The following is a 13623-nucleotide window of genomic DNA, read 5'->3' as shown; positions in this document are numbered from 1 at the left end:
TGAAGACAAGAATTATGAAGAGTTTTAATTTCTAATATTTTAATGTTGATTTGCTGCAGTACAGGGGGCCGGTGTAACTGGATCAGTAAGGGTGTGAAATGCTCATTTGGAATTTGAATGTGCAATAATTCATGCTGCAGAATTCTGCACTGGTTTAATTTGATGAACAGGATTTGTTGTTAAAACATGCGACTGCAAAGACACGTCGTCAAGAAGAATCGAGGAGCTTGGAGATCAAAAAGTACCACAATAAACAAAAAGTGTGTCCAAAACAGGATTTCTCCCAGAGTTTAAAAAACAATTTATATTAAACTGCAGAATAAAAAATAAACACAAGTTTTTTAAAAATGCCTCATAAGCCCTCTGCAGCTCACCTGACCGTCACACATAAGAATCAGGAAATAAAAGTCCAAAAGCCAAAGAGCTAAATTAAGAGTGAAGGTAAACACATGTAGATTAAATACACTGAAACATAAATAGGACTGATATTTGTTATTTATTGTACAGTTGTGAGAAGGACCAAGACTGGATCCATGTTTTTGTCCCACATCCTGCATCTATTTAACATTTCATTTAATAAAGTTTTATTCATATAGTCCCAAATCACAACAACAGTCACCTCGAGACGCTTTATATTGTAAGATAAAGACCCAACAGTAATATAACAGGTGTAACATCCAGCTGGATCCAGTCGTTGGCTACTGCCCTGCCCATATTTCAGTCATTCACAAAGGAATTTCTTTAAACCAAAAAATAAGCAACAAAACCAATAAATTAATTATTCAGCTTTATTGTCAGAGTTAAAAGTGCACTGTGGCACAAACACGTTTGATGTGAGGGCCAAATTAAATTTTTCCTTCTACATCATTGTCTCAACAGTAAATCTGAACTCATCAGCAAACAAAGTCAGAAACACCTTTATCATCAGTTTCTGCCTCATTAAAACAGAAACTGTCCGCAGCAGTTTTCAAAAGACACATTTAAATTAATTTAAATCTGAACATGAAGAGTGGAGCCAAAAAACAAAAGCACTACACAACCAACCTTTAAGTAAAGTTAAAGAGATTTTTAAAAAACTTTTAATTTAAGGATCATTTCTGTGGTTTTGCACTTTAACAGGATGATAGCTTCAAATGATTTGTCACTAAGTCTTTATTCTGTCTTCATTCTCAGTTCTGGTGTTAACATCAGAAGTACATTGGTGTCTAAAAAGTCTGACTTGTTTTTTCAGCTGCACCCAAAAAAAAAATCTGGAACCTAGGCAGGTATTTTTTCCCTCGGGAGCTGAAGGTGACCAAACAGAAGATTAAATAAGCTGAAGAGAAATGATGGATGGATGAAAACATCCTGCAGTGATGTAAAATACACCTGAAGGTTAAACATGCACAGCCACAGGTATGCTCCTTTAATTAAATCTTTTTCTAGCACAAACTCAAACTCCCAGCATTCTTTGTTTCACCCTCTTTCACTCTTTCTCCTCTATTTCTCTTTGGGCGCCATGTCGTCACCACCCGAAACGTTGCCTTCCTCGTCGTCATCATCACCAATGATCCCCTTCAGGTAGGAGCGCTTGAACTCCTCGAACACAATCTCCTCCTCCTGCTCACTACAGACAGCAGCAGCAGCATTTCAGAGCAAGCGTTAGTGTTTGAATTGGCCCTACAGTTATCACATTCAGGGACACAGAGCAGGATGGGGAAAGCTGGGAAAGTCCAGACACCACAAACTCGACTACTACAGACAAAGACTTCAGCTGAGCATCCACAGAGCAACTCTTTGGTGTATTTCACATTTCTTCTTTGTAACATTTGGCCTTGTGTTAACCGATGGAGCCCAGGTCCACTTTACACTGGCCAGATGTCAGGTATGAGGTGACATCTGAGCCACAAACAGCCAACACAACATCTGCTAGTGCTGCAACTGAACTGACGCAGCCCAGATGTGTCTGACTTCAGACCACATCAGCACGATTCTTAGTAAACTTTTACTGTCTTTACCATCAAGTCACAAATACAGGACAGTTTGAAGGAGATTTTTCTCCCACTTTACGATGTGACCCATTCACCCATAAACATGTTGAGATTCATACTAAAGACCTAAAAAAGAGAAACAGATGTTTTTTAGCAGTATGTTATTTTTTCCTGATTCTTCAGCTCTTCAGCACTGAGTGAATCAGAAGGATTAGAAATTATTTCAGGAAAAAAGTTTAAAAGCTTGGGGAACTTGAACGTGAAGAGTGTGATCGTTAAAGCTCTTTAATGGCAACTTTCTGACTTTCGTCACGTTTTCAGTTTTAAACTTGGTCACATTGTATCACTGGATTGTTGTGACAATGGAGGAAATTTAAAAACCATAAATATTTTTACATTAAAAGTAAAACAAATTACTTTTTGGTGTTTGTTTCGGGGTTTTTTTGTCTGTTTCCAACCACATACTGTAAAAAGTATTAGATTACTGCCATCCTGACAGAGCTTTAAGGTGGTATTTTCAGTTGGTTCACATTTTCTGTTATAAATTAACCAGAAAACCTGTCACAGGGAGGCCACATGAACTCTACACACAGAGCTTCCAGCCAGCTGTGTTAGCCTTTTGTTTCCAAGCATGATGTTACGTCAGACACTGAAGCCCCGAGGCTGTTGTCAAGCAAAGGTGTGTGTCCAGATATAGCCTGTGTCGAGGCCTGTATCATTCTTCAGAATATCATGTGACCGAAGATAAACGAGTTTCTCTGAAGTGATGTGACTGCCTCATTATGTGATTCAAGCTGTTGAAAAGATGCAGGAATTCATTTTTAGCATGAACCAGATCTGAGGCGGTTCTGAGGATCATCACGAGTTTGCAAGGAGGTTGTACGAACACGATGGAGTCACCAAAAAGGCAAAAAAATATCAGCAGTTAATAACATGCAGCTTCTTAAATCAATCTCAGAGAGGATGTTTAGTTAGCCATCTTCAACTAGGAGTCCTCATTATTTTCCATGTTATATACTGCATTTCGTTGCCCTGTACCTGTGCATGTGCAATGACAATAAAGTTGAATTCTATTCTATTCTATTCTATTTTTCTAATCTAATGAACTTTTTCTTAACTGGACTGTTCTTCAGTTATAATCTGCTCTGGTACTGTGATCCACTGCTGTGAAGGAAACATGGAAATAAAAAGACTGGATTGACCTCTCAGCCATTCCTCACACTGTGGAGGAAGGAGGACATAAAGACACCGAACACTGAAAAACAAACAAAGGGAAGCTGATACTGCTGATGACAGGAGCTAGCAGAGAGGAATGAAGCCCTTAAAAATGCTGATGAAGAGATAAAAGATCCTGAAACTCAATCCTGTCCCTGGATAAAAGGAACAAAAGTGACATCGGGCACAATAAACACAACAATGTTCATCCTTAGCTAATCTGCTGCCTCTGACTCGATCATGTTCACTGCTTCAGTCTCTTCCAGCCAACACAGAGCTGTTCTTTTGTGCATTATCACTAGAAGAATTCAGGGTCTCTTCCATGGGGATAAAATCATTGTTTATATTCTTGCAGTAGCTACTCATGCCAGTGTTTCCAGCAGAGCTGGACATGTTCTGGATTGTGCACCAGTGCTGTGTCGATTAGTTTCAGAGTCACACAAGACCAAATAAACAGAAATTATGTTGCATATTTACCTCTCCTTCACTGATGGCAGCAATAAAGAAAAAACAAACAAAAAACTTTGAACAAATTTCTACAAAATTACAACAGTTTCATTTTCTCACTGCTGTCTTTCCTTTGTCACCTGATAGCCACCTTAGTCAGGTCTTAACATTTAAGACTTGACTAATTTATTTGATCTGTATATACATACATACATATATATATATATGAAACTGTATATTAGCACATGTATCATATTGATGTAATGTTGTCTATGTAATATTCTGGTTTAACTTTTTAAGTGAAGAACCTGCAGTGGTACAGATGTGCACAGCTGCTGTAAACATAAAGACATTTGCAGTTTTACCTGCATCTGGTTTGGGATGCATCAGCTTGAAGGGAACTTCCAGACCGACCTCGCTGCAGAGTAAAACCAGAACAAACTTTTCTGTCTCAGTTCCATCATTTAATGTCTGATTCATCCTGCAGCAGTTTGCTGAGTTTCTTCAGCTCATGTTGAGCAATACTGCTGATCTTAGAAACTGAACATCGTAGTAATTATGAGTGAAAACAAGGACACATGAACTCACCTCGACCCCATCATCCTTTGAGCATGTCAGAGACAAAGACAGGAATCAGAACAAGTGGAAACACGTTTACACACAGTGACAACAATCACTGTTGAAGGACGTGTTCACAAGTACATTCAGTTTCATTCCTCTCCGTGCATTGTTAGGCTACTCAGGTCACATGGTGGCTCAGGTTTATGAGAATAACATGAAGAACATTGGAGCTCTTAAGCAGCAGTGAGCATCACAACAAATCAAAGAAAATCAAAGCAAAGACACGATGAGAGCAACGCTGGCTCTGCCCGCTCATCATCTACCTGCTTTTCATGTCATTCTCAGAAAGAAATGCAAAAACGTTTTCAGGATAATGAAAGAAATGAAGCCACATTTCAAACAATGTGATGAACTTGAACACACACAAAGAGGAGAGACTGACCCTCCAACGATGAGCTTCACCATGACTCTGTACGAGACCATGATGCCCAGAACCTCCTTCAGCACGCCTTCTTTAACACTGAAACGGAAAAAATGATTTAAAGCTTCTTCTTTAAAAAAAATTCTAAGTGAGCAGCAACGTTTGGAGCTGACTGACTGCTCACATGCTCGATGAGGCCAGGTTGGTGTCTTCATGCTTCAGTTTGCCATCCAGAGCGATGCCCCTCCTCTCCCTGTTGTTGGCCAGCAGAGGCAGCAATGTGTAGACTTTCTGCAGCGTCGCTCCAGGAGACACCGAGTCCCTGACAAGAAAGAACAGATAAGCTTCAAATGAAACACATAAAATGGTCAAAAAGATAAAATATCAGCAAAATTTGATATTACATTTTTTACAAAATTCTGAGAAGTCCTGTAAAACTTTCAATTTACTTTAAAACATCCAAACTATAAGGTACAATGAACCTGACAGTAACTAACAATAAGTATAAAAAATAATTTTATTCGTCTTAATTCTGATTTTTAAAAGTGGATTTGAACGGTTCAGATTAAACACTTGAAGGAAGCATCTGTATTTTCTGTCCACTTTGTTCAAATTTATAGATCCTAAAAAGACAAAAAGGAAGAAAAAATGATATTTTAATATGTCATGATTAACCTGCTCGTGTGGAAGTCAGTTTTTCTTTTTGGGAGAAACAAAAAAGACAAACTGCATCATACAGATAAGATGACCAGTTCAGTGTGTCCTGACTTTTACCCAGAATCCTCGATATCCACGCATTTGGCATAGCTGTCATTGGAGTACAAAACCACGTTGGCAATCTGGTCAACTGAGGGAGACGAGACATGAAAAAACATGATATTTAAGACATCAGCTCTTATGTGTTTCTACATGAACCTCTCCGAAATAAAATGAGCTCTTAAGTGTCGCGTTTACCGGAGAGGATGATGTTCTTGATGTTCTTGCTGGAGTTGTTTGTGACGCTAACGTGAACTTTGATGGGCTCACCGTGATAGTAAACCTGAAAACAGGACACAGGGTCAGAGCAAGTGAGCGTGTGTCAGGATTATTTCCTGAAACTGATTAAAAGCTTATTGAAAAGGGAAAAAAGTCACAGAAACCAACAATGAAACCCCCCAAACCCTTCATGTTCAAGTAGCAGATAAAATAGTCATAAAGCATAAAGTAACATGCCAGAGCTATGAAGTATCTGATCAACTGAAGCTTCAGACTTTGGATGCTGTCCTTTTGTTATCCACATCTGAGAAAGTAAACATTAACACGACTGCTCCCACCTCTTTGTCCAAACTGGCCTTGACATGCAGCGGTTTGTCCGACATGACAAAGTCCCTGGTGGTCTCAACAGAGGGCGCTATCCCCTCGCCCTCCGGAGCGTACTGCACCTTCCTGAGCATCAGCTTCACTGTGCTCCTGTTGGACCAAAGAGGGTAAAAGCATCCACATTAGACTAATTTCGTTCACTTCCAGCTGTGTTTCCGGCTCCTACCGTCCAATCAGACCCGCTGACACTCACCGTTTGCGTACTTTGGCGTCCTGGCTCTCAGCGCTGAACGCCTTAATCTCAAACTCCACAGCACATTGCTGCAGAAGAGGAGAGACAAGAATGCTTCATCAGCCTGTAAGGCGTTCGCGTCATCACTGCTGACTCATGAGTTTGAATCTTACCTTTCCAACATCACTGGGTGCTGGCTGGAGAGCCACTGAGCAAGGCAGGTTATCGGGGAACTGCAAGAAAAACAAACGTCATCCACTGAATGCAGCGAGTTCTCAGATCAAATAAACTGAAATAAAACTCCTTGTTCTCCAGATGCTACAACTGTATGGAGACTGAGACAGCCGCACCCATTTCCTCTTATGTGCCAGCATGTAAACGTGCGTCTGTGACCTATGAACGAGTCACTTAACGATTACAGTGATGATGTCACCACACTGGGCCTTAACTTTCAGACCAGCTCAGGTAGCACAACGTCGAGCTGTCTCACAAAAAGTTATTCTTATTCCTTCTGCCACAAAATCTCACCAAACATCTGAGATTTGGCTAAAATATGAATTTAACCCAACACGCACACCTGAATGTCTGCATGAGGCTGCATTTCCTGTCTTAAAATGTTTTTTTTCTCTTCATCTCATCCATCTCTGAGTACTTTTCCCTGCTTACTTCAGCAGATTTAAACTCATGACTTTGCCTGTTTGTCAGTTTATTTCTATGTGAAGTTTCTGCCTGTCTGCAGTGCCGCTGAAGTGTCACCTCGAAGAAGAACGGGTATGAGTTGTTTCCCAGCTTGCGCAGGAGCTTGGCCTGGACTCTGGTGTGGATACCCTTCTCGCGGTCCTGCAGGGGCGGGTACACCTGCCGGGTGGACAGGTACAGCTCCCTGCGGAAGGCGATTCCCATCACATCCATGTCATCTCTGCCGTAACGGAAGGTGCACGACAGCGTGACGAACACTAGAGGGCAGAAGAGAGAAACTCAGTTCGAAAATCTTCTTTACATTTATATAAACTGGAATCTCTTTAAGTCCGAGTCCAAACAGTCAGTTAAGCAGCGATTTAGTTATTTTTATATTTAATCAAAAAACAATAAGAAGCAACTTTTCAAAGACTCGTCAGGCTGAATATTAGGAAACTGAACCTAAAATAATGAATTTAAATGTAACTCTTTTAATCCAGTGTGGCTGTGGCCATGGACATATTTGCAGAAGCAAATGTGTAAATAAATTAAATGATCCAATAAAATGAGCTCTGGTATTCTGTGCTGACCTTTCCTCCCCTGCAGGGCCTCCGGGTCAACGAGGATGACGCCATCTAGTGGTAATGAAAACAGTCAAAAGTGGTAAAAATTAGATTTTCAATGAAAAACTTTACACTGTCACGTAACATAATGATCAAAATATTTGAAACAGCAATGTAAAGACATAAATAGATGCAATAAAGTTTCAATCCATACGGTAATTTAGCTGGACATTATAAATGCCATTCAATATACTCTCTGCTGGTTATTTAGTTTTATTACTAATCTGATTTACCAGAAGTCCAGCTGTCATGTTTCTATTCTCAACTTGGAGTTCAATAAATTACACAGTAAAATCAACTGAAGCAAAAAAACCCACAAACAAGCCAAAGACTCGATTAAGGTTGTTTCCCCTTTAAACAACAGACTCACCCACTGGGTCCACAGAATCAACACGGTCCACAAAGTCTCTTTTCCCCATGTAGACTCCAACCTGAAGGAGGAAAGAAAGACTTGAAACACATCATCCAGGATACATCCTGCGCTGATGCTCAAAGCACCTCAGCTGTTTCCTTCGGCTGTGGAGGTCCAGTTTGTCTGTTCTAATTTCCTGAATGACCGAGATCTATAAACCGAGTCCAGACACCTGCAGCTCAGGTGAAGGTAGGACAGAGATCGACTGATAAATCAGCTGCAGAGTCGGCATCACAACAGGTCTGATATCTGATCCTCCTGAAGCACAAACTAATGCAGAAAGTACACGTGGGCTGGTTGGAGGAACTCCCACACACTCTAAAGAAGTTATACGTCCAGTTAGAGGAAAAATATCAGTCGAGAAATTTTTACCTGATAATTCTAAAGTGAACTCAGCCTTTCAGCAGAAACCGTGTGATGAGACTGACCAGCTGATGAGATATTCATTATTTTTGTTGTTTTGTTGTTGTTTATTTAGAATAACTGAACAAGAATATTGTTTTAAAAAAAATGAAAATAACGAAAAAAATTTAGAAAAAAATGTTTACATTAAAATACTCGATAATATTCAGACTCTGATGTGAAACACACAAACTGCAAAAGCTAAAGCGATGGAAGCGTTTTGGTAAACATGAAGTTAACATATAATGAATAATTCATTCTTTGTTATTATTAATTCTCTCATATCTTTTTAATAGTTCAGAAAAGACAAAGCATTCTCCAGCAGTGTCACACCTGAGCGTTAGCATTTCCTACAGGTGTGATTTTTTTGTTTGCTTCAAATTATCCAGGTGTTCCCAACCTGTGGGAGGAGGCCTCGTGTTATACTGACAGAAGTGAGACGTGCTCGGTAAACAGAGCGCTCAGCAGCAGAGCGAAGCTGTGGGCTGTAATAAAGCCATCATAAATCAGCTCACGTTGTCGTGTCGACCTTCAGAGGATCAGTGAGCTGAGCTGCTTCACAGCATTAAAGTTACTTTCATTGAAGCGCTGGAGAGAGAGAGAAGGGCGTCGGACATGATGGCTTCTATATACAGAAGCAGCAGCATTAAGAGTTCTAATTACACTACAGCCACAGCCCGGTCAGTGTAGTGTGATTACACAGGATATTACTGCTGGTGGTAGAATGTCAGTGTGGCAGCCGTGACTACATGCAAATGACATCACTTGTCATTCGTCGCTGATGATTGGTTCCAGACTTCAGCCAATAAAAAGAATTCTTTGCTCGCCACTTCCATCACTCACCTCAAAGCTGAGACTTGTTATTATTTATAAATTTGAAGTTTCGTTTTCAATGTTTGCTTTGTTAGGAATCGAAGGTGTTAGGGTTGGGCTTATTGCAACATCGTGGTTTGGGTTAATGCCCTGAGGTCGTCACCGGTGATGAGCCTAACACTGACAACACAACACATGACAAAGGTTTAAGGCTCAGAGAACCTTTTAATGATAGACCTCACAGAATTAACAAGGCAACGTTTAAAGCATTCAGGTTCATCTCCACCTGTTTGGAATTCCCTGATCAAAAATCTCTTAGCAGAAATTCTATAATGGCAAAAACAAGGGTATGAGACTATTCTGGCCTCTGTAAATGTGTCTCTTTGTCATGTGGCTACATCAAAAACAAAAGTGTGGATGTAAAAAGATGAAAAGAAAAGGACGAGGAAGAAGCAAAAGAAAGAAGAAGAGAAGAAGCCTGGAAAACGAAGCTTGTCATTGATAAATATCAGAGAATGCAGCTTAGTTGTAAACATTTTAAACATTTCAGCACACAGGACTGAATAAACATGACTGTCAGCTCCTTTCAGTCTGGAGAAACCTTTCAGGAAGACATTCACGATTCTAATTTTACTGAGAAAATTCAACCAGGATTTGTCAACTCACCGACTTGTCTTTGCAAACCTTCTTGAAAATCACATTTTTGGGGCTCATCTCGGTTCAGACTGATGGCGGCTGGTCCGCCTGGCAGGAAGAAAGGAATAACTTGACTGACAAAGTGTGCAACATCACAGCAACTTATAAAAAATACAAATGTTTGAAAATAACTTCCATTTTTTCACCTCCATTCTGTCTTATTCTTGATTTACTCTAACAAAATTTCAAGTTGATGGTGCACTAAATATTTGGACTGAGGATTAAAACCTTTTCTTGCCAATCAAATATTGTCTTTGTCCTCCGCTTGTGGGCTACAAACACACCTCAGTTATATCTTTCACTAAAAAAAGCCAGTTTCCATAAAAATCGCCAGTGATAAACATTTTCACCAATTTTACTACAGAAAGTAGTTCCTGTGAAACGGCTAGAAACTTGTTTTGAGTATGATTCAAAGTAACCTGGAGAGAGTTTTGGACACCAAAGATGAAGAAAACAGGAAGTTAATCTGGGAGAAACATGAGTCAGTTTGCCATGATGCACATGTGGCTCTCGAGTGAGGAAAAGTTTGGACTGTAAGTTAATTCAGGTACTTATTTATTCTTATACAAGCCCTGCGATAGATTGTGCGTGTACCCCACCTATCACTCAGCTGGGATAGTCTCCAACCCCCCGTGACACGGAATTGGAAAACGGAAGAGAATGTATGTATGTATGTGTGTATGGATGGATGGATGTATGTATGTATGTATGTATGTGTGTATGGATGGATGGATGGATGGATGGATTCTATATACAAAAAGATACATTTTCACTAACGATGTGTTATTTATCTATTTCTTTGTTGGTTTGTCCATCCACATGGATAAACTATTTCTCCTTGCTGATTTAATTACCCTGAGATAACCGAGAGGTTTGATCAGACTTAACTCAGTTAATCCTGTTAAAACCTTCTCAGAAGTCTGTCACCTCGTCTCAGTGAAAGCAACACCTGCTAACATCTTCAAAATCTCTCCAGGACAACGTGAGAAAGTCTGCGTCCACAAAGAAACTACGTACTTCCAATAACAACCACTGAATAAAGACCACGTGTCAGTGCTACTCATTTGTATTCCAAAACCTGATTGAAATAAGATGTTTTTCTTTAAATATTTTAATGCAAAATAATTTCTCATGACATCAAAACTAATCAGCCAAAATAAAAAAAACACTCACAATGTGAGAAATCTGTAATTTCTTAAGTCCCAGAAATCATCCTTTGCTTAGAAATGAAACATGTCACGTGTGTAGCCAGAATTCTATATTTATCCTACAATATGAACAATAAACATTTACTTTTTAAACCCAGGGACGAATCTTTTTTCATTTGAGTCCTGAAAATCAAATTTGTCTTAAATTAAGTGACAAAAAAACAAGTGACAAACTTCACCCAAATAATCAGATAAAGTGAGTGAGTTTTATATATGTATTAAATATTTTCTCATTTATTTCTAAGCTTGAACATGAAACCTTTGATCCTGAACTTTGAAGATAATTGTATCTATTTTAGTTTGAAAATGAATAATAATAAAACATATTTTACAGAGGCAGAAGAAAGATTTTTGCTTTTTTAAGGATATTAAATAAAGTGTCACTTTTTGTGGTTTAGGTTTAGTTTTTCAAAGTTTCAGAGCTCTCTCTGTCTCTCTCACTCTGTCTTTGTTGGAATCACAGGCTTTGCTCCCTTTCAGGGTTCCTGGAGGAAACTTTAGCAGCTCAGTTTAATAACAGTTCCTTTTGTACTGAAAGGTACCTCGACAGGTTTAATCTGAAAGACCCGCCAGGATCTGAAAGTGTAAATATAAAAACAGGAACACCTTGGATGTGTCAGAGGGACTCACCTGTGGTGCGCAGGTGTGCAGAGGTTGTGCCGAGGCTGGATCAGAGGAGGAGACAGGAGTCTGTCCCCGAGGCTCTATATGTAAATGCCTGCTGTCCTTCACAGCTTCTCTCAGCCAATCAGGTGACCCAGCGGTGAACTTTGACCAGCCCTCAGGACCTCCCTCCCACCTTCTTCACCTACAAACCTCCACGCGCAGACAGATGGACAGACAGAGACAGACTTCAGTGAATGAGCTGACTGAGAGGATTGAAGCTGGTTATCCTCAGTCAGCACAACGAGGCTGGATTAGACCGACAGACGTGACAGAGAGCGAGGATGTGCAGGGAACAAAACATGCTTCAGCCTGTGTTTCATCTCACGTTATCTCTTTTAACCCATTCAGCTTTCATCAGGTTTACACATTTATGGTTCTGAAACGTTTCTGTCAGGGCAAATGTATTTATGCAGCTCAGTTCATGCAGAGGAAGCTATTGAAAGTGATGTAAAAAAGGAATGAGCATTAACAAATGCTTTATTATAAGGATGTGTTTAAGTTTTACTTGATTAATTTGTACATATTTTTTTCACTTAAACATTTTTGCTTGATTTTTTTCCGAGTTAAGAAAGATGCCATGCATAAAAAACATAGACTGTATCCAAAAGATGGACTTTGCCAAGGTGGATATATTCTGGAGCCTGATTATCAGCATCTTATTTTATTTACTTTTTTTATAGCTATATTTTCATTTTATTGGAGCTATTTTAACTCCCAGTGTTTGGACCCAGAAATTACTAATGACATCAGACCTATAATAAGCAGATAGTGGTTAATGTTTACATTTCAATAAAGCCAATGTTCCTTTAACCATGTGGTTAAAGGAACATCTCTGTTTAACACATGGTATAAATCATGCACACAACAGAACAAGCTTTTTAAAATAGGCCATTCATTTATTTACTTTATCACTAAACTAATGTCTATAAAGTGCATTTCAGTTAAAATTAATCAAAGTTCTTTCACTTTTGTAACACTTTTTGCAACACAATCAAAATAAATGTTTTAATCTGTCTCGCTGTGTTTTAGGTTGGGTTTACTTTTTCATCAGAGACAAATGATTATATTTTACAGTCTTTGGTTTTGAGTGTGAAACTAAAAGAAAAAGGAAAACACATTCAGACTTTTGATAGAGACTGTGTGTGTGTGTGTGTGTGTGTGTGTGTGTGTGTATTCACAGGGCTAAATATATACGCAGAGTGATGCTGTTGAGCTTTAATCCACTGTTCTGCCTGTCAGCAGGTAAACAGACAGGTGGATTACTGCAGCACTTTCATCATCATTATTACACCGGAGATTACAGCACACACACACACACACACACACACACACACACACACACACAGACACACACACACACACAGACACACACACACACACACACACACACACACACACACACACAGAGACACTTATTTTGCTTTTAAATGCAGATTTCAAATACTTTAGAAGTTATTGCAGACAAAATATTCTGTATGCAGTGAGTTATAGATAATAATTGTAGGTATGTTGACGATGTAAGCCTCTGGCACAAAGGGTCAGGTCTCAAACTGCTATAAGGAGCTGCACCACAGAGAAACTCAAAATGATCAAGAGACACAATAAAACCAGAAATAGATGAAATAAAAATGCACACACGTGATCTGAGTCCTCAGGATTTACCTGGATGATTGAACATGCATCAAGACGTAACATCGTCTAGTTCTGGAAACTATGCATGTGTAACATGGGCTGGATACAACAAGCTTCACCGCACCGCTGTCTGTCAGCATAAAGACGTTTAACTAGACACTTGTTTTTCTACATGATAAAGAAATGCTGCTGTAGTAAATGAAAGACGTGTGAGCATGATTTAAACTGTAAAAAATGTGTCAAATTACAGGAAAGGAGAAAGTTTCACAAAAGTTAATTCACAAAAAATTCTTGTTGTTTTTTAGTGTAGACCAACGGTAAAAACAAAAACACTTATGCATGCGATCA

The 13623-nt window shown here is 39.2% G+C and overlaps 1 protein-coding gene across 1 annotated transcript; it reads right to left on the bottom strand.

The window, feature by feature from the left end:
• Positions 1-477: 477 nt before the first annotated feature.
• saga (S-antigen; retina and pineal gland (arrestin) a) lies at positions 478-11788 on the bottom strand. The gene is made up of 16 exons (XM_003452770.5): positions 11608-11788; positions 9740-9817; positions 7817-7877; positions 7414-7458; positions 6902-7101; positions 6319-6378; positions 6167-6234; positions 5928-6063; positions 5569-5653; positions 5389-5461; positions 4799-4936; positions 4636-4713; positions 4221-4235; positions 3998-4050; positions 3663-3672; positions 478-1606 (listed from the first exon to the last, which is right to left on the bottom strand). The coding sequence occupies exons 2-16, from the start codon at positions 9785-9787 to the stop codon at positions 1480-1482; spliced, it is 1197 nt and encodes a 398-aa protein (XP_003452818.1). The 5' UTR covers positions 9788-9817; positions 11608-11788; the 3' UTR covers positions 478-1479.
• Positions 11789-13623: the final 1835 nt, after the last annotated feature.

Source organism: Oreochromis niloticus, linkage group LG18 (genome assembly GCF_001858045.2).
Source record: "Oreochromis niloticus isolate F11D_XX linkage group LG18, O_niloticus_UMD_NMBU, whole genome shotgun sequence".
Taxonomy (NCBI): domain Eukaryota; kingdom Metazoa; phylum Chordata; class Actinopteri; order Cichliformes; family Cichlidae; genus Oreochromis; species Oreochromis niloticus.
Note: the sequence above shows the minus strand (reverse complement) of the source record. Positions and strands in the feature narration are given on the sequence as shown.